We start from the raw sequence: 24,572 nt of genomic DNA on the forward strand, positions 1-24,572 counted from the left end.
GGGGAAGGGACACCCCGGGCCCAGAGAATGTCTGCAGAGAGGGCCCCGAAGGTGCCCCGCTTGCAAGCCTTGCTGTGAGCAGGCAAGATGCGGATGAGAAGCGGAGAGGAGAAAGGACCATAGCTTTACACCCAGAGTCACATGAGCATCTGGCTCAGGGGGTGTGGGGGACAGGGCCTGCGTCCCACAGGGTGGCACGCTGCAGCTCAGGACACCGAAGCTTCTATTCTCGGTCCTTGAAATTAGGGGGTTCTTGGGAGTTCCCTGATGGCCTAGAGGTTAAGGATCCAGCGTTGTCCCTGCTGTGCCTTGGGTCACTGCTGTGGTGCAGTTCAATCCTGGCCCCGGGAGCTTCATGCCACGGGCACGGCCAAGAAAACCAAAAGAAACGGGGGTGGGGGGGTGTTTGAGCGTTGAAAGTGCCCTGTTGGGTGCATCCGGCTGTACACGGGGTCGGGCAGGACGCGGGAGCTCAGCGCCTCGGCATCCTGCAGGCGTCCCGTGCGAGATGTGGGAAGAACGCCTTCTCTATGGACCCGTCAGGACTGCCCGCTCTCAGATGCCCCGGGCACCGGTCATCCCCTGTGGGGCTGGTTGGTTTCCGTGTGGCACAGCCTGGCGGGACGCAGTGTCTGTTTATGCGGCGTCCGATCCCAGCCCCTTCCTTCCTGTAGGAAGACTCGGCCTGCGCAGGAGGGGAGCAGCGGCTGTGGGGAGCGCCCCTCGCCTGGCCGTGGTCCCTGGCAGCTCCTTCCTGGCTGAATCTGGCCGGACTCCCTCCCTCCCTGAACGCCCGCTGTGTTTCTCTGTCCCTGTGACTTCTGCACGGCGCGTGACCCTCTGTGCCTCGGCTGGAAGTGCCTTTTCTCTGGACTCAGAGAGCTCTTCTGGCTCCTTCCTTTGACACCTGTTCCCGGCTGGGTGCTCATATCTTTTTCCTGTGTGTATTTCTTATCTCCTTGAAAGAGTTCCTTAGATTCATCTTGGTAAGACCCTTGGCATTCAGTTAAAAAAAAAAAAAAAAAAAAAAGGTGACTTTTACGTTTGCAATAGATTACAAACAGAAATGAAGACACATGCATGCCCCAAGGTACATGTTCTAAAGGAATGTGAGGGGTCAAACAAACCCGACAATGTCTGCGTGGAATGATTTGGAAAAAACTTCCATGGTCACGATTCCATGAGGCACCAGTGTTTGGCTTGAAATCCTAAAGCTGATATCAGCTCGTTCATCAACACACCAAAAATCCTTCAGTCTGGACTGAGGGCAAATTTCTAAAAGTAACTGGTGCGACGTTTTACGCTTGTGCTTCAAGTACTGGGAAGGTGGCCTGGGTCGTGTCTTAAAAGGTTGCATCAGCCCATGTGTGCTGCCTGCCTGTGGGGAGAGTAGCTGCTGCTACCTGCCCGTCAGCATCCTCCCCCATGGGCGCCCACGCTGCCGCCCGAGGCGGATGCCGCCCGCGGTGGAAGGCAGACCCGTGCGCGCGCAGACGTCTCGCTCTCGAGCTCCGGCTGTGGTGAACACGGCCTCTATGGAGACGACGAATGCATCAGGTTTTCAGTTCAAAAACGCAGTTTTCCTCTTAAGCCTCGTATTTCAGATGACCGACGCAGGACTAAGAGGTCCGGTCACCGATACGTAAAGCCATGGCTGGTCATTTACAAGTACATCCCGGCCAAACAATAAAAACTCCACCAACCCAAGCACCCGGTGAACTCTGCCTGCCCAGGAGGCCGCTCTCAGATCCATCTTGATGTCAGCAATTGCTCACTAATGTGTGGACTCACAGCCGCCCTCAAAAGCGACGTGAAAAGCCTGGAATTTACAGCATATCAATGCATCAGTTGATAAGCTTTTACTGGTTTCATATCCTCCCAGTCTTGCTGCTTGGAGCCACTTCAAGTTAGCAACAGAATGTTTGCCATCTCTATGTGATAAAGGAAGTCAGAGGCCTGAACAAACTCGAAGACCATTATGCTGTTTGCTGAGATGTAAAGGGAAAAAGTCAGCGAAGTCTCCTGGGGAGGGTGTGGGAGCCAGGCCTCCAAAGGCAGCCGCGGCCTCGGACAAGTCCCTCCCTCCCTTTTTAAACAATGGTCAGGACTTTTAGCGTGGGTGGAGATAATATAATGCATTTGAAAAGTTTTAATTGCGGCAATAAAAGGCCATGCCTCAATTATATGACATATGCTAGCAGAATTTCTAGATAAGGATCAAAGGCATTCAAGGGCCAACCACTGCATTCTGGGCGACACTCGGGGCTTTCTGTACACACCGGTGACAGGTGTGAGCAGAGCAGCTCTGGTGACCTCTCCAGGCGGCTTTGATCTGCGCTCACAGGCTCGTCCTCGAGGAGCGGGGAGGGCTCTGGGCCTGCTGTGTCATCCGACAGCGCCGCCGCCCTGCGCCACCAAGGCACGGCCGGCTCCCTCCTGCTGCTCTGACCCGCCATCGCGGGGGACAGCACTCAGCATGCGGCCCGTTCGGCTTTCACCACGGGACTGCAGTCTGTTTAAAAGAACCAGCAGTGCTGCTCCGGCTCAGTCTTGTTAGGAATGTGCTCGTGCGATTTCAAAGCAAAGGCAGCTCCACGAAGAGAACTCGCAGGGCGCGGAAGCATCACTGATGTAGAAGGATGACCTCTACCTACCCGGTTAGTAAGTTAACACCCACGAGATGCAGGACAACGGAGGGAAGACAAGACTTCGTTATCCCCCCGCAAGAGAGGAGGGAAGAGCAAGGCCACGGTTCTTTCACAAGTCAGCCGGCTTCACTGCTGAAAAGAGAACAGCCTGAGCTAATCTAAGGAGAGTATTAGAAGCGTGTCCTTCTCGGCGAGACCTTGAACCGTTAAAGGAAGCAAGCACGTTCTCATTCGTTGTGCCCCAAACAGCACATTATCATCCCCCTTTGCCTTTGCTTTCTCTTGATGAGACTTCTTTTTCCCTAAGGTAACGAAACCCGTGGTTCCCAAGTACGGCAGAGATGTTTTCACCCACCTGCCCGCAAAGGGAAAAGTGGTTTCAAAGGAATGGAATTTTTTATCCTCTAGGGAGCGGTCAGGTGCTTCCTACTTTCCTGGTGTTAACAACCCGTCTTTTGTGAGACGGTTCTGATGGTGTACGATGTTGGTTTAAACTCTCACTTGGCAAAGTAGAAAGGTTTTGAAGGTGGGCGACGACTTTGGTCGGAGCCCCAGATGCCTCCGACGGAAGCCTGGCGACCCCTGGGAGAGGGCATCGCAGTGGCTGCTGGGACAGACGAAGGAGGCGCTGCTGCAGCTTCTTGATTTCACTGACGCACAGAGGCCGGGACCCAGCATGTACCGCCCCCCCCCCCCCCCCCCCCGCCTTCTCTGTGATTGCGATTTCGATTTTTTAGATGAAATGTAAAATGACTTTGCATGCCTTTAAGTCTCGCCAGTGGTCAGAATGGAGAGAGCGCTTTGAAAACATGCCTGTGGGCGTGCACGCCGTCTCCAGAGAAAAGAACTGTCATCACAGCCGACACTGTGGCCACTGCACGTTTCGCTTCGTGAGATTTCCAGTTTCTAAAATCCAAACAGTGGACCCCAACAGTTCCGTGATTTAACGTTCTGAGCACCTTTAGGTTGTGGGGAGGTGACGGGATGAAGACACAGGTGCCAAAGGGCAGAGCTGAAAGGCAGGCCGTGCAGGAAACGCGGCGTTCCTGGAAGGTCCCTGTCACGGAGCTAGGCTCCCGCCCCAAGAGCCCCGACACACGCACGCTTTGGAATTGATCTTTTATGGCTCTATGACTAGGAAACCTAGAGGCCCTGACGCTTCTGAAGCTGGACTTCAGGACCTGTGTTTAATTCTGAAAAACTGGAAAGATGAATATGATGAGAGTCCGAGCCCAAGCGTTATATTTTTATTTCAAATATCCTGATTTCTAGATTTTAAAGCCGCATTTTCCTGACAGGCTTAAGTTAAAGTATTTGGGTAGGCGATTAAAGGAAACTTAACTGGTTCCAACTTTTTGTAAAAACTGAAACACACGAGTTCGTTTCTCGGGGAAAATAAAGTTCTGTTGTTCTCATTAGAAAAATGCTATTTAATTATTTTTATAAAATGGAGCAGGCTATTAAACTAAGATAAAGGACTTTTAGAGAGGCCTCTCTGGGCGGCTTCTGTCTTTCCTAACTCAGGGTGTTGTGGTTGCATGTCTGACGTTTGCTGCTGGGCCATATTCTAGGATCAAACTGTAAGTTACTGAAAGCACAAGAACGCCGCCAAAATCCCTGAACATTAATAGCTGTTGAAGCCAGTGTTCCACTGTTACCAAAGATTCAAATACGGCTGGTCGTCTCGCCGGGCCGTCGAGGCCAGCGTGTTCCCAGTGTTTGTCTGCAGAGCAGCCCCAGTGTGGGGGCTGCCCCCCTCCCGCTGCAGGGTTGGGGGCAGGGGCAGGGGCACAGGTGCACCCCGGGCCTCAGAGCATCGGGGCCCGGCGCCCAGCACCTCGGCTGTGTCGTATTCTATCCATTTTATTTATTCCCTTAAAAGTATTTAAATAATCCACGTGGAGCTGTTCTGAGGATACGGTATGAGGTGGCTCTGGGTCTTTCCTTCACATGAATGCCGAAATTTCCCGGGCCACTGATTTCCTTGCTTCATCCTCTTCTCTACTGATCTGCAGACTTAGAACCTTCTATACTGAGACCGGTGACTTCTTTCTTAACTGTTTCATCAAGGGTTCGTCTGTTATGTCACAGGCACCTTCGTTACCAAATTTTTATATATATTTTGATATTGAACGAGAATGTTCTATCATTAATTTTTCTTAAAAAACAAAACAAAACACTATTAGGTCTTCATACTCCTCTAGACAAACGTCAGAAGTAACCTGTAGAATTCCAAATGCACGGCTGGTCCGACTCCTCCGGGAGTTCGAAATTAAATTTGTATGATATGGGGGAAAGGGACATTTTCCCCCACATCCGAAATAAAAGGCCAATCGTTTTACTCAAGCCCTTTATTTCACTAGGAAAGTTTCAGTGAGGAGTCCTTTTTCCAGCTGGGTTGGTACAACTGACACAGGGCGGATCTAAGTTTACGGTGCGCAGGTGGTGATCTGACGGAGACGATGGCCGCACGAGGGTTAGTTGCCCCGCGTGGGCGCGTGGGCTCGCATCCCGACCGCTTCCCTTCCGGGGGGAGACCATTCACTATCTGCTCTCTTGGCCCCATTCGGGGGCATAGCACAGCCCCCGGTCCTCACGTGAGCTCGCCTCCTACGGGAAGCCAGTGCCCTCCAGCCAGCCTCTCCCCACTCCCCCACCCGTCTCCCCAAGCCCTGGCCACTGCCACTCGGCTTTGTTTCCGGGGGGGTTGACTTTGCAATGTTTTTAATTTTAAGTTTTTTGGCTGCACCCACAGTATGTAGAAGTTCCCAGGCCAGGGCTCAAACCTGAGCCCCAGGGGCGACGATGCCAACCTTTAACCTACGGAGCCGCCAGGGAACTCCGAGTTTGACTTTGACTTTTTTTTAGATTTTACACTTAAGTGAAATCATACCATATCCGGCCTTCTCTGTCCGTTTCACTTCGCATAACGTCCTCAAAGTTCATGCATGCGGTTGCAGATGCTAAGATTTCTCTCTCATGAGCTCCATCGTACGTGTAACACATCTTCTTCATCTGCGGACAGACAGCGAGGTTGTTTCCATGTCCTGGCTATGGGCGTAATGCTGCCTTGAGCATCGGCGTGCAGACATCCCTTGTATCTGCTTTTTTTTTGCGGGGGGGGGTTGTGCTTGACTGGTTTTTGTTTTTCTTTTTTATGCCCGCATCTGTGGCATACGCAGGTTCCCAGGCTAGGGGCAGAGTCAGAGTTGCAGCTGCCGGTCTGTGCCACAGCTCACAGCAACGCCAGATCCTTAACCCACTGAGCGAGGCCAGGGCTTGAACCCGTGTCCTTGTGGCCACTAGTAGGATTCTTAACCTGCTGAGCCCCGATGGGACCTCCTCTTCCGGCTGTTGTGTTCTTTCCGCCTCACTTGCTGTCTTCCTTAGTGAACTGATGAGTCTCCATAGTGGTATATGCTCTCATTCCCTCTCTTTAGCTCAGTGGCTCTGCTCTAGGGTTTGGCTTTGTGGTTCCAAGGCTTACGTAAACCATCATATAGATGCAAATCTATTTTACACCGATAACTTTGCATACGGAAACTCTCCCCTTGCAGTCCCCCCCTTAGGTCTTTGATGTCACAGCTTACATCTTTTTTCCTTTTTGCCATTTCTTGGGCTGCTCCTGTGGCATATTGGAGGTTCCCAGGCTAGGGGTCTAATCGGAGCTGTAGCCGCCGGCCTACGGCAGAGCCACAGCAATACGGGATCTGAGCTGCAGCTCACGGCAACGCCGGATCCTTGACCCACTGAGCGAGGCCAGGGATCGAACCCTCAACCTCATGGTTCCTAGTCGGATTCGTTAACCGCTGCACCACAACAGGAACTCCAGCTTACATATTTTTATAATGTATATTCATTAACAAATTGCTGTAGCTACAGTTACTTGTTTTTATTTTTTGCTTTTTTAGGGCTGCACCCATGGCATATGGAGGTTCTCAGGCTAGGGGTCAGATCGGAGCTGTAGCGGCCGGTCTACACCACAGCCACAGCAACACCAGATCGGAGCCACGTCTGCGACCTACACCACAGCTCACGGCAACGCCGGATCCTTAACCCACTGAGCGATGCCAGGGATTGAACCTGTGGCTTCATGGATGCTAGTCAGATTCGTTTCCGCTGAGCCACGATGGGAACTCAAGTTGTATCTAAAGCTTTTGTCCTTCAATGTTCATGAGAGAGTTAAGTGATTAACACACTGTTATATTACAATACTGGAGTACTCTGCATTTGATTGTGTACCTTTTTTCACAAGCGCGTTGTGTATATGTCTTCATGTTGTTAATTAGCATCCTTTTGCTTCAGCCTTAAGAACTTCAGCATTTCCTGTAGGCAGATCTAGTGATGAGCTCCCTCAGCTTGTGTTTGTCTGGGAAAGTCTTTCTCTCTCCTTCATTCCTGAAGGACGTCTTTGCTAGACAGAGAACTCTTGGTTGGTAGTTTTTTCCTTTTATCACTTTGAATTTACCATCTTCTGGCTTGTGTGGTTTCTGCTGAGAAATCCACTAATACAGCCTATGGGTGTTTTCTTGATACCTAAGTTACAAGCTTATTTTCTCTTGCTGCCTTTAAGATCTCTCTTAGTCTTTGATTTTTGACAGTTTTATTATGTGTCTTGGAGAAGACCTCTTTAAACTGAGTTTGTTTGGTGACCTATGAGCTTCATAAACTTGAATATCTAAATCTCTCCTGGATCTGGAAAGGTCTGAGCCATTATTTCTTTAGATGTGTTTTCTGCTTCCTCCTCCCTCTCCTCTCCCGGGACTCTAATAATTTACAGAGTGTTTCTTTTGATGTATCCCAAAGATCACATATGCTTTGGTCACTCTTTTTTCTCTTTTTACCGAATAATTTCAAAGCTTTGGTCTTTTAATTCACAGATTCTTTCTTCTGTTTGATCCATTCAGATGTTAATGTTTCTATTGAATTTTTCATTTCATTCGTCGTATTCTTCAGCTCCAGGATCTATTTGGTTCATTTCTGTCTCTGTTAAACTTATTTTGTTCATATATCGTTGTCCTGATTGTGCTGAATGGTCTGTGTTTTCTGTAGCTCACTGAGCTTTCTCAAAACATCTGTTTTGACTTTTTTTCAGGTAAATCACAGATCTCCATGTCTTTGGGGTCAGGTATTGGTATTGTCACATTTCCTTGGTTTTCAGGTTCCTCAGTGTCTGCGTTGCTGTCTCTGCGTTTGAGGAAGCAGTCACATCCTCTGGTCTTTACTGACTTCAGGAGAGAGACCCCTTCTACCAGCCTCACTAGGGATCCTGAGGCTTCCCAGACCTTCCGTGGACACACCTGCTCCACGCTCCTTGCTCCACCCGTGGCAGAATTCCAAGGGTGCTTTCTCTCAATCCTGCAATGCTCTAGACTGGGTGACAACAGCCTCCTTTGCTCTCCCCGGCAGTGGTACCTCCTTGACCTGCAGAGCTGGACTGGCTTTCTGCACATGCTCACTAGCTGTCTGCCAAGGCGTGCACTACTATCAGGAGTGCACCAGGAAACTGGCTGCACAGTGTGGGTGAGGCATGTGGAGTGCTGGGAGGCGTCCCCAGTGGCTCCTGAGTGGACTTCCTAATGGCCTCAACACTCAGTAGGACCCACATCCCTTTCCCGCCCTCTCAGAGCCTCTTCCTTCTTCCCTGGTCTCTTCCTTACCCCGCCTGCAGCTCACCATTCAGCACAGTGGACGGGGCGGGAAAGATGAGCCTCTGGCAACGTCCCACCAGGCTGGGCAAATCACTCACACACCCTCTTTTCCTCTGTCAGAGAAATCACCTGGCCCTGAGCTGTGCTTCCGGGGGGGCTGGGGGTGGCGATGTGGGCAACGCCAGGCTGTTCCTTTCCCTCTCCAGTGTGACCAAACGTGTGCTTTTTTTTTTTTTTCCCAACAGGATCCTGGAACGTTTTCTCTGGAAACGTGTATTTCCACAAGGGCTTTCTTGTTGGTGGGTGATTATCTAAGGCAGGGGCTCTCCTGAGCCACCAGGCTGCGGCCGAGAGGAGCAAGTTCAAGGGCCTCTTCAGGGTCCACAGCTGGGACCAAGGTGTGTGTGCCAGTCACCTGCTTCATGGTGGGTGACATGCCGCCCGGGTCCCTTTGTGTTTGGTGATGGAGCCCACAGCTCCCAGAAAGGCACCCTGCCCATGGATGGATGCAGCTCTGCTGTTGCTGGTGAGGGACACGAGGGAGGGACATTTTATTGGGCCGTGTTGCCAGCATCACCCCAAGCTCTTCCTATTTAGTTTTTGTCCGTTTCTTACAAGTTTGTTTTGAGGTATTAACTACTACGAAAAGGATCCTTTTCCATTGCTTTTATATCTCATTATTTTTGCTGTTCAGGAAATAATTATTATTGCATATTTATCTGGAACACCTAGTAGTTCTAATAATTTTTCAAATGATTTTAAATCCATGTGTATAGATAATAAATACAGATTATATAATACACACACGTTGTTTTCTTGTATTATGGCATTGGCAACGATTGGCCAAAGTGTGATGATAGTTGGTAACCTATTTTGCATCTTTAGGGTTTCACTGACTAAAATCATGGGTTTTTTGGAGTTCCCACTGTGGTGCAGCGGGTTAAGAATCCGACTGCAGTGGCTTGGGTTGCTGCAGAGGTGTGGGTTTGACCCCAGACACAGTATGGTGGGTTAAGGGATCTGGTGTTGCCACAGCTGTGGTGTAGGTTGCAACTGTGGCTTGGATTGAGTCCCTGGCCTGGGAACTTCTTTTTTTTTTTTTTTTTAGTTTTTTTTTATTATTATTTTTTGCTATTTCTTTGGGCCGCTCCCTCGGCATATGGAGGTTCCCAGGCTAGGGGTTGAATCGGAGCTGTAGCCACCAGCCTACGCCAGAGCCACAGCAACGTGGGATCCGAGCTGCGTCTGCAACCTACACCACAGGTCACGGCAACGCCAGATCCTTAACCCACTGAGCAAGGGCAGTGACCGAACCCGCAACCTCATGGTTGCTAGTCGGGTTCGTTAACCACTGCGCCACGATGGGAACTCCCTGGGAACTTTTACATGCTGCGGGTGTGGCCATAAAAACTATGTTTTTAGTTTCTGATATATAGTCTTTATTGTGACAAGGAAATTTCATTTAGTTCTAGTTTGCTGTCATTATTTGTAATGGCTGTTATATTTACTGTCTTTTCAGTAAAGATTGAGATGTTTTAACACAGTTTTTCTCAGTCACTTTTATGTTTTTTTTTTCAATGTTTTCTCTCTTTGTTTTTCTGTCTTTTCTAGGGCCTCACCGATGGCTTATAGAGGTTCCCAGGCTAGGGGTCCAATTGGAGCTGTAGCCGCTGGCCTACACCAGAGCCACAGCAACACCAGATCCGAGCTTTATCTGCGACCTACACCACAGCTCACGGCAATGCCAGACCCTTAACCCACTGAGCAAGGCCAGGGATCGAACCCTCAACCTCATTGGTTCCTAGCCGGATTCGTTAACCACTGAGCCACAATGGGAACTCCCCTATTTTCTCTTTTTATGGAAAGTAATTTCAATTATATTTTCAGGTTTAATAGCACGAGGTTACACACAGTCTCTTTATGGTTTTAAAATGATGTCCGCACATGTGATTACGCCTCCTGTTCTGCATGTCTACACTCGGCTTCACCGAATTTGTCTCAACCCTGGTGAGACACTACTTTGGCATTGTTACTGTTTTTTTTTTTTTTTTTTTTTTTTTTTTTAACTCTGATGAGCCATTTATCTCATTGTTTTTCTTTCCTCAAATACCAGCTATTCGCTTTACCTACCAGTTTTCCTTTTATCCTAAAAAATTACTTTTTAGTTTTATACTTTCTACTTCCTACACTTAAAAGACTTGAATTGGTTAGTTTATTGTTTTTCATCTTTCTTGTTCCATAATAACTGTTTTGTAAGTACAGCTTTAGCCACGCACCCCGGACGGGCAGTGTTCTCATGGCCATGACCACCAGAAGAGAGGGTAAGTTAGATTCTGAATTCCCAAACACACTTTAAGATTCATTTATCTTACTGCTATTTTGTTTTATTTCTTTTTTTGCACACTTTCCTCATTTTTGAGCATGCCTTTGCATAGCACACTTTTGTTTTATTTGGTTCAAATGTGTCTTCCGTGAGAAGATATTGGCAGATTTTTTTCAGTGTAATTCAAGAACCTGTTTAATATAGAAGCCATCTCAGTCTTGTTTGTTGTAATTATTATCCTATCATCGTACCTTTTCTACGCATTAACCTTTCTTGTTGGCTTTTCCTGACTTGCTGGAAATCTCTTTGCATCACCACCTACGTACCTACTTTGGCCTCTGTAATTGCTGTCAAGTAGTCCCTGTCTGCACGTTCCCTTGGTGGTGGACTCTCGGGTTGTTTATGGTTCTTTCTGTTTTCTAATCGTTGCTATAGTTAACATCCTTGTGACGCTAGCCTAGAAAACAGTTATGAGCATATGTGGGTACATTTCTGGAGGAGGGGCCGATGGGAACGGTCAGCCAGCAGACGGCACATTCTTAGCTCTACCACCGGCTTATAAGAATGTCTCTCTCTCCTCCTCCTCATCAGCTTTAGATAACTATCATCAAAATGTTCAATTCCTGCCAATCTAATAGGTGAGGCAGGTTCTTATCTTTGCTTCATTTTAGTTTTTCGAATTATGATTAAGGTTGAACATCCTTCTATGCAGTAATTATACATCTGTAGTCCTGTAAACTGCTTGTCACATATTAAGGAAAATTGCTTCCAGTCCTTTGAACTGCAAGAACGCCTTCCTGATTTGTCATTGGTCTTGGAATTTCCCCCCATACATGGGTTTTGAGGGTTTATGTAGTTATCCATCAGGTCCTTTATGGTTTGTGTGTGTGTTTATGGTTTTATAAATCCCACCAGAGAGGACCTTCCCACTTCCCGTTCACAAGTTTTTTTATGATGCTCTTTTCTCAAACTATTGGTGCAGTTTTTGTTTGTTTGTTTTGTCTTTTTAGGGCTGCATCCACGGCATATGGAGGGTCCCAGACCAGGGGTCCAATTGGAGCTGTAGCTGCCATCCTATGCCACAGCCACAGCAACATGGGTTCCGAGCTGCATCTGCCACCTACTCCACCACTCAGGGCAACACTGGATCCTTAACCCACTGAGTGAGGCCAGGGATCGAACCTGTGTCCTCATGGATACTGGTCGGATTTGTTTCCACTGCGCCACGATGGGCACTCCCTTTCCTTCTCGTTTCTGACCCCAGCCCGTACACCCCAGTTCTGCACTGACATTGTTAGGGTCACTCCATTACATTTCACTGCATTTCTCCTCCTCTTCTGATGTACATGTGTGTGAGCGTGTGACTCCTAGAACCAGGACACTGGGCCTGCCGGTGACAGTGCAGTTAACACACCGACGCGTGACTCACCCAGTCGTAGCCCCCGAATCTCAACTACAGCATTTTGTTTTCGTTTTGATCCAGGATCCAATCAGGGGCCTCTCCTGACATCTCAGTGTTGTCTCTCTCAGACATCTTTATTCCAGCTAGAATATTCCCCCCTTTTTCCTTAGGACACGTCATGGTTGAAGTCAGCTGTTTTGCAGAATAGCCCTCATTTTGGGTTTGCCTGAGTACATGTGTTTGGGTGAGTGGGTTCGTGTGAAGCATTGCCGGCAGCAAAGTGCAAAGTTGCCGTTGTGTCCCAGTGCACCCTGGGAGTGCGGTCACTGCCCACGTACTGGTGAGAGTGGTCACCGGGCCGAGACGATGCCGGCCAGGCTCTTCTCGTGTCGAGGCTTCTCCTTCTCTTTGTAACTCATGACTGTCTGTGGGTTCTTTGAGACTGTGTGAAAACCCAGTTCGCCAACGGTCTTTCGCCACTAGTTCCGGGTCATCGTCCGACCTAGGTTTGCAAACTACCATTTGTGTGCCTCCTCATAGTCTGGACAGATGTAGATGACCCCGGGTCTGATGAAATGAGAAACCTAGTTCGACTCTATCAGACACCCTGGCGTGTTAAAATCGTACATCACCAATTCCCGGAGCAGGCCTTAGCTCAGCAAGGCAGCTCCGTCAAGATGGAATCCAACTGCACGGGTCACTCAGCAGATGGTAAGAGGTGGTCGGTACCCTGGGGGATGGCATGTGGGCCCTGCCCAGACGGGCGGTTCAGCATAAAGCCGAGACCCGTACAGGCGTCGGGAGCAAAGACAGAAGCACATGCCTTCTGTCCGTGTGACATAAATGCAGGCTTCGTTTGCTTAAAATGAGGTTTGGGTTTACAGATGCCAAATATTTATGGCCAAATGGGCCAAGTGAGCTACAGTGAAGTGTGAAACAACTGTGGAGAAGATGCAGGAAACTAGCTGCTGCGGATTCCAGACTTAATTAATGATTACACAGGCAATTATAAGATGCCTATTTGTGCAATAAAGTCTAACGTCACTACATTAAAATACTTCTGGGGAAGACGATTTGAGATACAGCGTGTGTGTCAGTCTGTGGAATCTCACGCCCGCCTTATGGGAAAGCACAGTGGGGCCCATTTTCAGGTTATTTTAAGATGACGCATGAAGATGCTGAGAAAAACGATATACGCATGAGGTCAAATGACCACGGAGTCTGTCATCAAGATTATATATGAGGAAACCCTGAATGATTTTGGAGTTGAAAGACAACACATACTGTAGGTCAGAAATTACTAAGAGTAACGCAGAATAGCCAAAGCTGTCCCGAGAAAGAAAAATGAGCTGGAGGAATCAGGCTCCCGGACTTCAGACTATACTACAAAGCAACAGTCATCAACACCGTATGGTACTGACGCAAACACAGAAATAGAGAGCAGCGGAACAGGAGAGAAAGCCCATGATGAAACCCACGCACCTACAGCCAACTCATCTATGACAGAGGAGGCAAGAATATACAATGGAGAAAGGACAGCCTGTTCAATAAGTGGTGCTGGGCAACCTGGACAGCCCCATGGAAAAGAATGAAATGAGAACACTTCCTAACCCCATACACAAGACTTTACTAAGAGTAACGCAGAGAAGAGGCCTGACCGTCAGACCAAGTATACAGAAAAGCACGGACAGATCATCAAGAAAATGAAAAGCCACTGTGGGAGACAGTCCTGGCTCAGAGGGAGCTACGACCTGCACGGCACGGTTGCTGATGAAAGATGCCAGGCGCTCCTAGGACACGGGGCCTGGCCCCCTCCAGGCTCACTGCAGGGAGCTTGGGCACGGACTCGCTTTGGGGGGGGAGGTGAGGGACTCCGGGATGCTGAGACCCATGAGGAAGGGCCTTCCTGAGGCGAGAGGGGAAAGGCTCACCGTCCAAGAAGTGGAGGTGGCACCTGTGCTTTCTATCCAGTCAGCAAGCACGAGCTTTAGCTGATCTGCTGTTGCTTCTAAAAAATGGGGGCGTTTGAAAAAGCCTAGGCAGTGTTGACAGCGGGAGGTTGTCACGGGACCCTGCCGCAGACACGGCCTGTCCCAGGCCTGGAGGGGTTGTGGACAACTTGGTGAAAACCGTGTAGACCTGCAGACCCTCTGTCCACAGCCTCTGCCTCCCGCCACCCTTGCAGAGGGTGGCGCCAGCTGCTGCGGGAACCCCCCAGCCCAGCCCAGGGGCCAGCACTGCGGGCATGGCCTGCCAGCGCCCAGACTGCCCCGGCCCTCGAAGCACATCTGACCTACCGCTTCAACCGCAGTGTCACCTAGACAACAGGGTTTCAAGGCCATGCCTGAGGACAGATCACCACAGCTCACAGCAACGCTGGATCCCTGACCCACTGAGCCAGGCCAGGGTTTGAACCCACATTCTCATGGATACTAGTCAGGTTCTGAGCCACAGCGGGAACTCCCTCAAGGATCCTTTCTTGACTGAATTGGAGGCGGTGACATCACAAAGCCACAATTCTGATTTTCTTGTGCGTATTGAAAGTGACTGCCCCACTGCCTGGGACAGCCCCCTCAGCGACCAGGAAGGGTGTTACGGTCAAGCAGCAGTCCACTCCCTTCTAGGATCCCTGCGGTTCTCAGCGGGGGCGGCAGAGGGGCGAGGGTGCCAGCTGTGCGGCGGTGCACAGAGCCGGGGGCGCACCATGGCCTGGGGTTCGCTGGACGGGATGCGAGCACAGGCGTGAGGGGCTGCAGGCAGCGTCCCGCCCTGAGGACCAGGCGCGGGCGCGTCCCACGCCCAGGGAGCGGTGCGGGGAGAAGGGCCTGGGCCAGAGCGGAGTAACTTTCTACCACTCGCTGCTCCGTGGCCTAAGGCACAAGCACGTTTAGAAAAGATCTAAAAATAATTGATAATAACAACAGGACCGTGCGATGGGGTCAGCTTAGTGATTGGGGGAAACACATCGGCCCCCAATTCCCCCGCACATCTGCGGCAGGCAAAGCGCTGGCCGCCGGGGACTGGCACTGACAGGAGGCACGTGCACGCGAGCCCCCGTGTGCTAGGCCCCCATCAGCACCAGGCGGCACATCGCAGCCGGGACCCTGGGCCCGGAGCAGCCAGAGCAGAGGGCAGAGCTGGGGGGGCAGCCGGCGCGGCTGGCCCGGCCCCCGGTGGCCCGTGCTGTGTGTGCCAGGCCCGTGCGGTGTGTGCCAGGCCCAAGAACCAAAGATAAAAATGGTTAAAAGAAAGGGCGGAAAGTGAAGTTAGTTACTCCTGAGAACTCGCCTTGGGGTGACCTCAGGACTCCGTAAAACTGTCGCGCTGGGGCCTTTTTCTGCCTCTTTTTGAATTCCCTTCCATTTTTCAGGGGATGTGAAAAGCTTAAGCTTGTCTCCATCCTCTTCCCTGAAAGCACGGGTTTCTGGAAACACTTGTCCCATAAACGCAGGTTGCTCTCAAGTGTGCCTCACTCCAGCTGTATGAATTCTGAGATTTCACTGGAGAACAAGAGCTGCAAGTCTTCACCAGCCGGGTTAGAAAGCCCGTTGAAGGCAGCAGTGGCTCCAGCATCTTGCAAAGAGTCTGCAAGCGGAGCTGGCCTCGGGGTCTCGCGGCCGGCGGGGCCCTGGTGACCCCCCCCCCGCCCCGAGTCACCAGCAGAGACGCCTGGAGCGTGAAGGGTCTGCGCCTACCTTTTCCTCAAAGAACTTCCTCCTCAACTTGGCGTCGGTGGGCGGCACCCTCCTCCTCAGGTCCCGGTACCACGTCCTGACCACGTGTCCTCTCCAGGAGGCCTGGATCCTGGAACACAGAGGCCGGTCAGCCCCCACCGGGCCAGCCCCGGGGCCGGCGGCCGAGGAGGCCCGCGAGGGTCTGTCTGCAGCGGGGCCTCAGCCCCTGGGACGGGCCCTGGGCCTCTCACCTGGTCGCACACTGGGTTCTGAAGAGTCGGGCCCCGTCATGAATCACCCGGGTTTGATACTGGTTCTTTCGACAGAGGGGACAGGTTTTTTTATTTGTGAACTTTTCGAAAGCTTGAAGGCATGCCTGAAGAAAAACATTTCCCTTAAAATGGGCCGAGGCCTTACTGATAAACCACATTTTTGCTCGCGTGTCATTACGGCGTTCTTTTCTCTCATAATTATGAGACTTGGTCCAATTTCGATTATGACAGCGAGCAGTTTCAGCAGATGCGGACACCTTCCTCATGAAGCTTGTTCTGGGTCTCTTACGAGAACACACATGCAGATACACTGAAAGCTGCTCGAAACGGCTCGGGTGAAGGTGCGTGGTCCCTGCACACAGGCTCCCAGGCAGTCACCTGGAAGGGAGCTGCCCCCCACTGGAGAGTCACGCCTAACACCACCCTCCGGGGCAAACGACTGTGGCTCTGTGGTCACATAAAAGCCACAAATTTCACCACAGGGTCGTATTTTCGCCGTGAATGGTGATTTTGGCTAAAGGAAGTGGCCTCTCTGGGAGATGAAGAGGAGGCCCTGCCCCCTGAGCTACAAGGCTGCCCTGTGCACCTGACTCGGGGGTGTGGGGGGTCTGCCACTCACCCTGTGGAACACGTGGGAGCAAGACAGCAGCACCTGCTCGGAAGACAAAAGGATGTTTGAAGTTTAAATTGGCTTAAAAGAGAAGCAGCATCAATGCATTAATTAAAAGAGAAGTTGTGACTCCTGGAAAGGTAAGCTGGGCTGTTTCTTTGAAAAGTTTAGAAGGCAGATTAACCCCCTGGATATTTACGATATTTAGGGTTGAAGTTTTGCACAGCGCAGGTATTAAACCTCCCTGAGAAAACCTAACAACGCTCTGAGCCATCCAACGAACATGTGAGGTTTGCTATAGAAGGAGCGTACAGTTAAAAATGAAACAATTACGGGAGTTCCGTTGTGGCTCAGCGGTTAACGAATCCGACTAGGAACCATGAGGTTGCGGGTTCGATCCCTGCCCTCGCTCAGTGGGTTAAGGATCCGGCGTTGCCGTGAGCTGTGGTGGAGGTTGCAGACGTGGGCTCGAATCCAGCGAGGCTGTGGCTGTGGTGTAGGCCGGTGGCTCCAGCTCCGATGAGACCCCCTAGCCTGGGAACCTCCATATGCCACGGGGGCGGCCCTAGAAAAGAAAAAAAGGCAAAAACCAAAAAAAGAAACAATTATGAAAGCCATGCACTTCTGGGCAGAGCCTAAGACAGAGCATACGTGGAGTGCGGAGCGCCTGGGCTGAGGCGGGGAGCAGAGAAGGCAAGGCAGATAAATACCTTTTCTCAGGACTCGGGTCAACCAAACCTCACTCTTGAGTATAATTAGCAACAAATCCTAGATACATATGATCGCTTTGTCTTTTTTAAAGGCAGGGAGTGTGGTCCCGAGAAAAGCCCATTTTCTGTGACCCAAGTTCCCGCCATTAGTGATGTTTTGGGCTGTGACAAAGGCAGCTGCTTAGGCCGAATGAAGAACAAGGCAGTTGGCTCTTCTGGGAGGCAGGACCAAGGGCAGGTGACCAGGACACTGCTCTCTGGAGGTGGGGCGGAGGAGGGGGCCCGCAGAGGCACTTCCTTCTGTCCAGGACCTGCCCCCACTTTCCCCTGGGGGGGTGGGGGGGGCAGACACTCAATATCTGGCCGCTGATCTCCGTGAAACTTTCAGATGTTACAGTGACACCCCCCCTTCATTTCAGAGAATTCTAAAACCTTTCCTTGAAACTTACTGCCATGGATAAGCCTAAATTAGAAAAACTCACTAATGTGGGTCCTTTGTAATTGCCACCATTTAATCTAATAACTTCTGTGGACTCCGTTACTCACTTTTCATGGAATCAAATCATCTTCAGAGTTGTATCTGTCAATGGACATTTGATGATCTATACTGCATATCACACTTCTCAATATGTAAAATACTGTACTTTTTCAATGGCCATAAATACCTGTTTTTGGCAAACACGCTCTGAGATAACAGAAATAAATAAGTGGTAGCTATCCTAAAAACATCCAGAAGTCGGGATTCACTTCCAGCTGTGCCGGGCGTGCTTCCTGAGCCGGCCTACTTAGACGGCATCGACGGTTTATTACCCACTTTTTGTTAAAGGGGTACGATGCCCATCGAAGACATCCTCCAGCTTGACTGAAGCCCTCTCAAACCACCAGATGTCAGGAAAATGCCAACTGCTGTTTATAACCATGGAAAACTCTAAACATGAGAACAAAACCTAGACACGAAGAAGAAACACGTGTCTGTGTTTCTGACCAAACCAGAGTATCGTAGGAGGCATTTATAAAGAGCAGAAGTGCAGAATGGGGGGCCTGCCTCCTGATCCCCCCCTTAAGATGTTCAGCCTCAACTTTTCATTCTGTCTACCACACTCAGGCTAAACGGTCACAGCATAATTTCGAAAGAGCTCCTTGTGAATTTCGCAGCTCTGTTGCTCCTCAAATGCTCAATCATCCTACGGGTACGTCTGAGGTCCTGATCAAGGAGAAGAACGGAGTAAGTATGTGCACAATACCTGTGAGTCCAGATCAGCAAAGAACGAGGGCTTATGGCTGTGAACGAACTCATTAACGATCAGACTTACGAAAACAAGTTAAGTTTGAGAGTCTGGGTGCCAGGGAGTAAGTAGAGCCTGGCGGTCCTTGGCTGGGGATTTTAAGCCTGCTTTTAACTCTATTTGCTTTTAACTCTCTCTCTCTCTCTCTCTCTATATATATATATATATATATATATATATTTTTTTTTTAGCAAACATCCAAGTGCCTCTGTGTAGGAGATTGTTATTGGGTGGTCACAGCTCAAAAAAACCCTCTAGGAAGGGCCGAGTCCCTGACGTCCAGGAGATTAAAGGTGAATTAGGCCAAGTATGTCTTAGAAAAAGAACCTGACGAAAGCTGATGTGTGTTGTCCGCAGTATCATCAATCTTACAAAGCTAAACGCTAAGATTAGGAGAAGATTTCACTTCAGAGCCTTCCCCAGATACTGAGAGAGACCCAGGGTTGGTTTCCTTTTCTGCTTTCAGTTCACAGGAGTTCTTTTCCGGCCCCTCAGCTCACAGCCAGTGAAAGGGGAACTGCCTTGGTACAAACTCTAGGCTTGCGCATGAGGGTCGTTCAGTAAATCAGACGGTTTGATGAGGGTGCTGGGTTCTTTTTCGCACACACTTTAACAGAAAAGAAGGTAGGTCTCTGAGGGTCACAGAGGAAGGAAAAACGGGAAGCAGGAAGCCTGGGCTCTAAAGCCCCAGTTCAGGGTCTAGCCCCTAGGGAAGCCCCCCCGGGGTTGCTCCTCTAAGCATCACGCCAAGTACCTGGGGGCGAAGTTCGAATTCTTCTTTGCATATGGGGCAGGGCTGCAGGGAATCGCCTTGCAGGACCGACCTCTGCTTCACTCTCTCCCACTCGGCTGAAGACAGGGGCCGTGGGGGAGGGTCAAAGAGGCCCAGCTTCTGCGCTGAAGTTAAAACAATAGGAAATATGAGTTTAGTATATTTAGAGTGTGACACTCTACAGAATTTTAATGACATCATTTTGCAAACAAATATCAAGTAAACGTGATTATCTTCTGTACTTTCTTCCACCTACTTGGGAGGCTGCTTTCTACGAGTGCGGAGAAGTCAAGGGCGGCGCCTCACCTTATGTTTATGTTTTAATTTCCCATATTTATTTCATTTTCACAGTGATTCCAGAAGGTCCAGTTTTACTAACTTTTCACATGCGTCAGCCAGAGGCCTTCCTCATTTCTCGCCGGGCTCCTCCCTCGGCCTTTCAGCATTGCCTTCGTCCAATGTGGCTGGTTTCTGCCACCAGTGCGACCTTGCGAAAAGATGCTTATGATGGGTCAGCCGTGTTTGAGAAGCCAGGGCGTGTCCACCTGCAGCAGACCTGGAGCTCCTACTCCAGTGGGGACCTTCCCTCTGGGGGAGTCACTGCCCCCAGCTCAGCAGAATGGGGGGTGGTGGGCACCAGCTGCCCCTCCCTCCACCCCAGCCAGTGAGTGGACTGGACGCAGCCGTCCGCCTCCAAGGCCGTCTAGGAACAGAAACATCTGTCGTCATGCCCACCAAACAAGACCAGGAAGCTGTGACCGGAAGGGTCAGAGCACAGCAGGGAGCTCCTGAAGGCAGAGCAGAGTGGAGACGTGAAAGCTGAGAGACTGGAGCTGCGGGAAGGGGACCCCCAAGCAGAAAAACAAGGTTGAGCAGGAGCCGGAAAATAAGAAAACAGAATGATCAGTGCAGGAGGGCTGGCATCCGAAAGACACGCATTTCCACAAAGAAAAGGGTAACCATCTTCAAGAAAATAGTCCAAAAGCCTTCCCCCGCCCCGAAGGGAACCCACGCTTCTAGTTTGAGAGGACCCCACAAGGCCCAGACAAAGGACTCGCGCCAAGGCCTGTCACTGCGAAGCCACAGAGGCAGAGACAGACCCCCCAAAGGACCAGGAACCAGAATTACATCCGACGTATCTGCAGCAGCACAGGCACCAGGCAGCAGTTCTTCCCAAAACCTGCGATGAAGGTTCCCAGGTCAAAACCTCTGAGAAGCCCCAGCCCAGCATCCGAGTGGAATGAGAACACCCTTGCGTCTGTGAGCTCCCGCGCGGTCTCCTGCACGCTCCTTCTTAAGAAGTTACGGGGGGTCGCTTCTCCCCAGTGAGGACCCAACACACAGCACGACAAAGGGACTCATCTGCAGGAAGGGGCCGACAGAGCAACTGGTCCAGTGGGGAGCAGGATGACGGAAGGTTCCAGAAGGAAGGTCTCCATGAAGATAACACTGGAAGATCACCTACTGTATGCTAAGGTATTGAGAGGATATATTTTTGGAAGAGGTTTTAGGGGATGGATTTTGACTCTTTTCTTACCCCTTAAGACATATGACCAAATTTTATGAATTAAAACAGCGAGCTAATGACATAGAAACAGAAGCCCCGGGTCACACGCCCCATCCCGCCGTCTCTCACCACAAGCCAGCCGAGAGGCTGGACCGTCGTCTGGAGGTCGGAGGGAAGGACCTAGCTTACTTAACTTGCTGTCCCAACTGATGTTCTCAAAAGCATCTGCAGAATAAAGCGTGATGAGATCCGAAGGGGACGGGCCAGGCTTCAAAGGCAGTAAGGCAAACGTGGGGACATCTCTGTCGTCTCGGAACAGGTCCCTAAGAATTTAAACCCCCCAAGTCATGAGCCATAGAGACAGAAGCTGACAGGCGTAACAGGGAGGATGAAGATTTTATTCACTCTGAAATCAGACATAACATTGGCAGGTGCTGACACAGCAGCAGAAGACATTCTTGTGGCTGTGTCACACGGGGTCACCGGGCCGAGGACACAAAGCACGCAGCAAATCGGCGGGAAAGGACCGAACACGCAAGGGCACTCTCCTGTTTGGGTAAGAATTGAGAGCATGTGGTCCCTCCGCCTTAGTAACACGCATAATAATGACATCTTTCCCGTCAAGAGCTCCGGAAAGAAGGACTCATTTGCGCCACAGTGGGAAGCTCTTGCAGCCGCTGAATTGACATCTTGTCAATTGCTCAGGTGACGCTGAGACGGAAGCCAGTCACGAAACGACTGTCACAATATTCCAAGCTTGCACGTGTTCCAGGTCAGAACGAGCACGGCCGACAGTTCCCGGAGAAGAATGACGGTCCCCTGGCTGTCGCTGCGGCCACAGGCTCCCTCCTCGTGGTGCAGCCCCAGCCTTCGGGCCCCCAGCGTCCCCTGCCCTCAGACCCAGGGTCCTTGGCCACACCTGTCCATCCTAGCATCACTAATAATCTTTTATGGTGGTTCCTCAAACGTTATGTCTAGAATTATCATGCGATCCGGCCACTTCTCTCAGTATATGCCCCAAAGAACTGAAAGCGGAGACGCCAGCAGAACACAGCACAGCAGTGTTCACGGCAGCGTTATTCACAGTAACGGAAGGGGAGGGACAAGTGGCCGCTGATGCCAGCCGAGGGCATAGACTAACGTGCTACATGCACGCAATGGAGTGTTATTCAGTCTTAAAAAAGAATGAAATTCCACTAGTGCTCCCACATGCGTGAACCTTGCAGACATGATGCTAAGAGCCATAAGCCAGACACCAAGGACAAATACTGTGTAGAGACTGCGTCCACACGCGGTTATCGCCGTGGCCTTTGCCAAATGCTGCCTTTCTGTTTCCAGCCCCATTTACTGTATTTATTAGGTGTCATTCTACTGTAAGAAAGAACCTTTCCTGGAATTCCTGTTGTGGCTCAGTGGTTAACGAATCCAACTAGGAACTGAGGTTGTGGGTTCGGTCCCTGGCCTTGCTCAGTGGGTGAAGGATCTGGCGTTAGCCATGACCTGTGGTGTAGGCTGCAGACGCAGCTTGGATCCCGCCGTGGCTGTGGTGTAGGCCGGCGGCTACAGCTCCGATTCCACCCCTAGCCTGGGAACCTCCCTATGCTATGGGAGTGGCACTAGAAATAGCAAAAAGACAAAAAAAAAAAAAAAAAAAAAAAGAAAGAAAGAAAGACCCTTTCTCGCTATACATTTATGTATTTGATTATTTATATTCCACCAGGGTGGGTTAATGCATATTTATTTTACTTTTGCTTATTCTCCTTATCATTATTTTCTTGCTCAAATTCTCCCCATCATTCCTAAACTTCCGAGCACATGTCTTTCTGTAAGATTAAAAGTTAATTTCTGCACCCAAGAAATGGATACTGTCACTCTCAGCTGGATTTTTTTCAGCTCTGACAAGTCAAAACCCAAACGATGAGAGCCGCTTACCTAAAGTTAACGGTGGTGGGTGTGGATCCAGAACGTACTCTTTTTCCGCATCCTCCAGCCCAGGGCCTCGTGTGGGTTTCTTAGGTCCAGTATCTACCCCTGGTTTCCTGTTTCTTTGTGGAGATTTGGCTCTGGCCTCTGTCTTCGGCACCTTTGTCTTCGAAGGCGGTGGTGCGCGGGACGGATTTCGAATTTGAAGATCACGTAAGATGTGATCTTGCAAGGCAGCTGCCGTGATGGCGAAGTTCGCTGGTTTAGCAGAATGACCCTGAAACCGAGGGGAAAAGCCTTAGATCCGGAGCATCATCCAATGGCTCATTTCCAAGCACGCTGACGCGTTAAAGCACAGCCTCACGGGAACGGCTGACCGAATCCAGCAGTAAAGACTGCTTCACCTTCATGGGCTTCCTTCACCAAGTCAGGGGAGCACAGCCCGGTCTCGATATCTTTTCATTTAAGCACCAAGGCCTTAATCGTAATGTGAACAAATGCCCTGGGACCTGCAAAAGCGGAGCATGCCTGAGCAAGTTCGGTGTCACTGTCAGTAGATCGGACTCCAGGCAAGGCTTGCTTCTGTTATACCAAAGAGGCACTTGCTTTTAGGTATATGCTTTTGGGGCGAAAACGCCTACAAGATAAAATTGCTGTGCAGCTAAGATATGCTTGCGCCGAGTACTACAGCTGACAATTCCCCACTGAAGCGAGGTCTGTTTTTCATTCATACTGTCAGATAGCTGAAATCAAAGTACTCATGAGGCGTTCCCATCGTGGCGCAGTGGATGACAAATCCGACTAGGAACCATGAGGTGGCGGGTTCGATCCCTGGCCTCGCTCAGCGGGTTAAGGATCCGGCATTACTGTGAGCTGTGGTGTAGGTTGCAGACACGGCTCGGATCCTGCGTTGCTGTGGCTGTGGTGCAGGCTGGAGACTACAGCTCTGATTCAACCCCTAGCCTGGGAACCTCCATATGCCATGGGAAGCGGCCCTAGAAAAGGCAAAAAAAAAGGCAAAACAACAACAACAAAAAACCCCCCAAAAAAAGACCAAAGTACTCATGAGTCAAAGGATGTGTATGCTTTAAAAAGGACTCTGTACCTTCTTTCTTAACATGCCGATTCAGGAAAAGTCGCTGCTTGGCTCTCTCGAGTTACATCATCATGTCACCGTCCTTTAATTCTCTACTGTAAGAGAGTCAAGAGAAAGTCAGAATCAGAGTGTACATAAAATCTCCGATCAAGTTCATGGGCAAGATGTACGTCGAGAGTCTAACGGATGGTGAAGCAAGCGGAGTGCCCACCAGCGCAGTGCCAAGCTACACACTCGGGTCCTGGAGGGATTCAAGCCCATCAGGACTTAATCCGGCCCTGTCCTCAGACCGTCTCCATAAGCTGGAGGAGACGTATGAACATGAGTGAGAACAGACCACTGCTGAATATAATATTTTACGTGAACACAGCAGAATCTCAGGCTTCAGAGATCCGAGGGTGTAAGTGAAATACCTCTGGCAGAGGTAGTTTAGGACGGGGCTGTGAAGGCAGAGAGAGGGCAGTGGACCTGCTCCCACGCAGGGACAAGAGCAAAGGCAGCCCGGAACTCGGCACGTGCGGATTTTTGAGGAGAAGGGCTGGGTGGGTGTGCTGGGACGGGAGAGGAGCCTCACTCTGTGCAGGACACACGTGTGAGCAGGAAGCACAGACCTGGGTGGCGCCCTAGCTCGTGAGTGCTGGGCAGGAGCATCAAGAGTATGCGTGTGTGTGTCTCCCCACCTTGGGACAGGTAAGTGG

The 24,572-nt window shown here is 50.5% G+C and overlaps 1 protein-coding gene across 10 annotated transcripts in view; it reads right to left on the bottom strand.

Moving 5' to 3' along the window:
• The window catches only part of RNF32 (ring finger protein 32), a 28,677-nt gene that overhangs the window by 1,674 nt on the left and 2,431 nt on the right, over positions 1-24,572 (bottom strand). For 5 of the 10 annotated variants that reach the window (XM_021078725.1, XM_005673083.3, XM_005673082.3 and 2 more), the window contains exons 3-8: positions 23,884-23,969; positions 22,788-23,055; positions 19,331-19,473; positions 16,590-16,622; positions 15,950-16,074; positions 15,720-15,828 (exon numbers count right to left, since the gene is read on the bottom strand). In XM_021078725.1, the coding sequence (XP_020934384.1) occupies positions 15,720-15,828; positions 15,950-16,074; positions 16,590-16,622; positions 19,331-19,473; positions 22,788-23,055; positions 23,884-23,898 (693 nt within the window). In that variant the 5' untranslated portion in view covers positions 23,899-23,969. Of the gene's footprint in view, positions 1-15,719; positions 15,829-15,949; positions 16,075-16,589; positions 16,623-19,330; positions 19,474-19,727; positions 21,179-22,787; positions 23,056-23,883; positions 23,970-24,572 lie in introns of those variants that run through there. The other 5 variants (XM_013985548.2, XM_013985550.2, XR_002340273.1 and 2 more) reach the window with 3 other exon arrangements.

The sequence above is a fragment of the Sus scrofa genome, chromosome 18, assembly GCF_000003025.6.
Source record: "Sus scrofa isolate TJ Tabasco breed Duroc chromosome 18, Sscrofa11.1, whole genome shotgun sequence".
Taxonomy (NCBI): Eukaryota; Metazoa; Chordata; class Mammalia; order Artiodactyla; family Suidae; genus Sus; species Sus scrofa.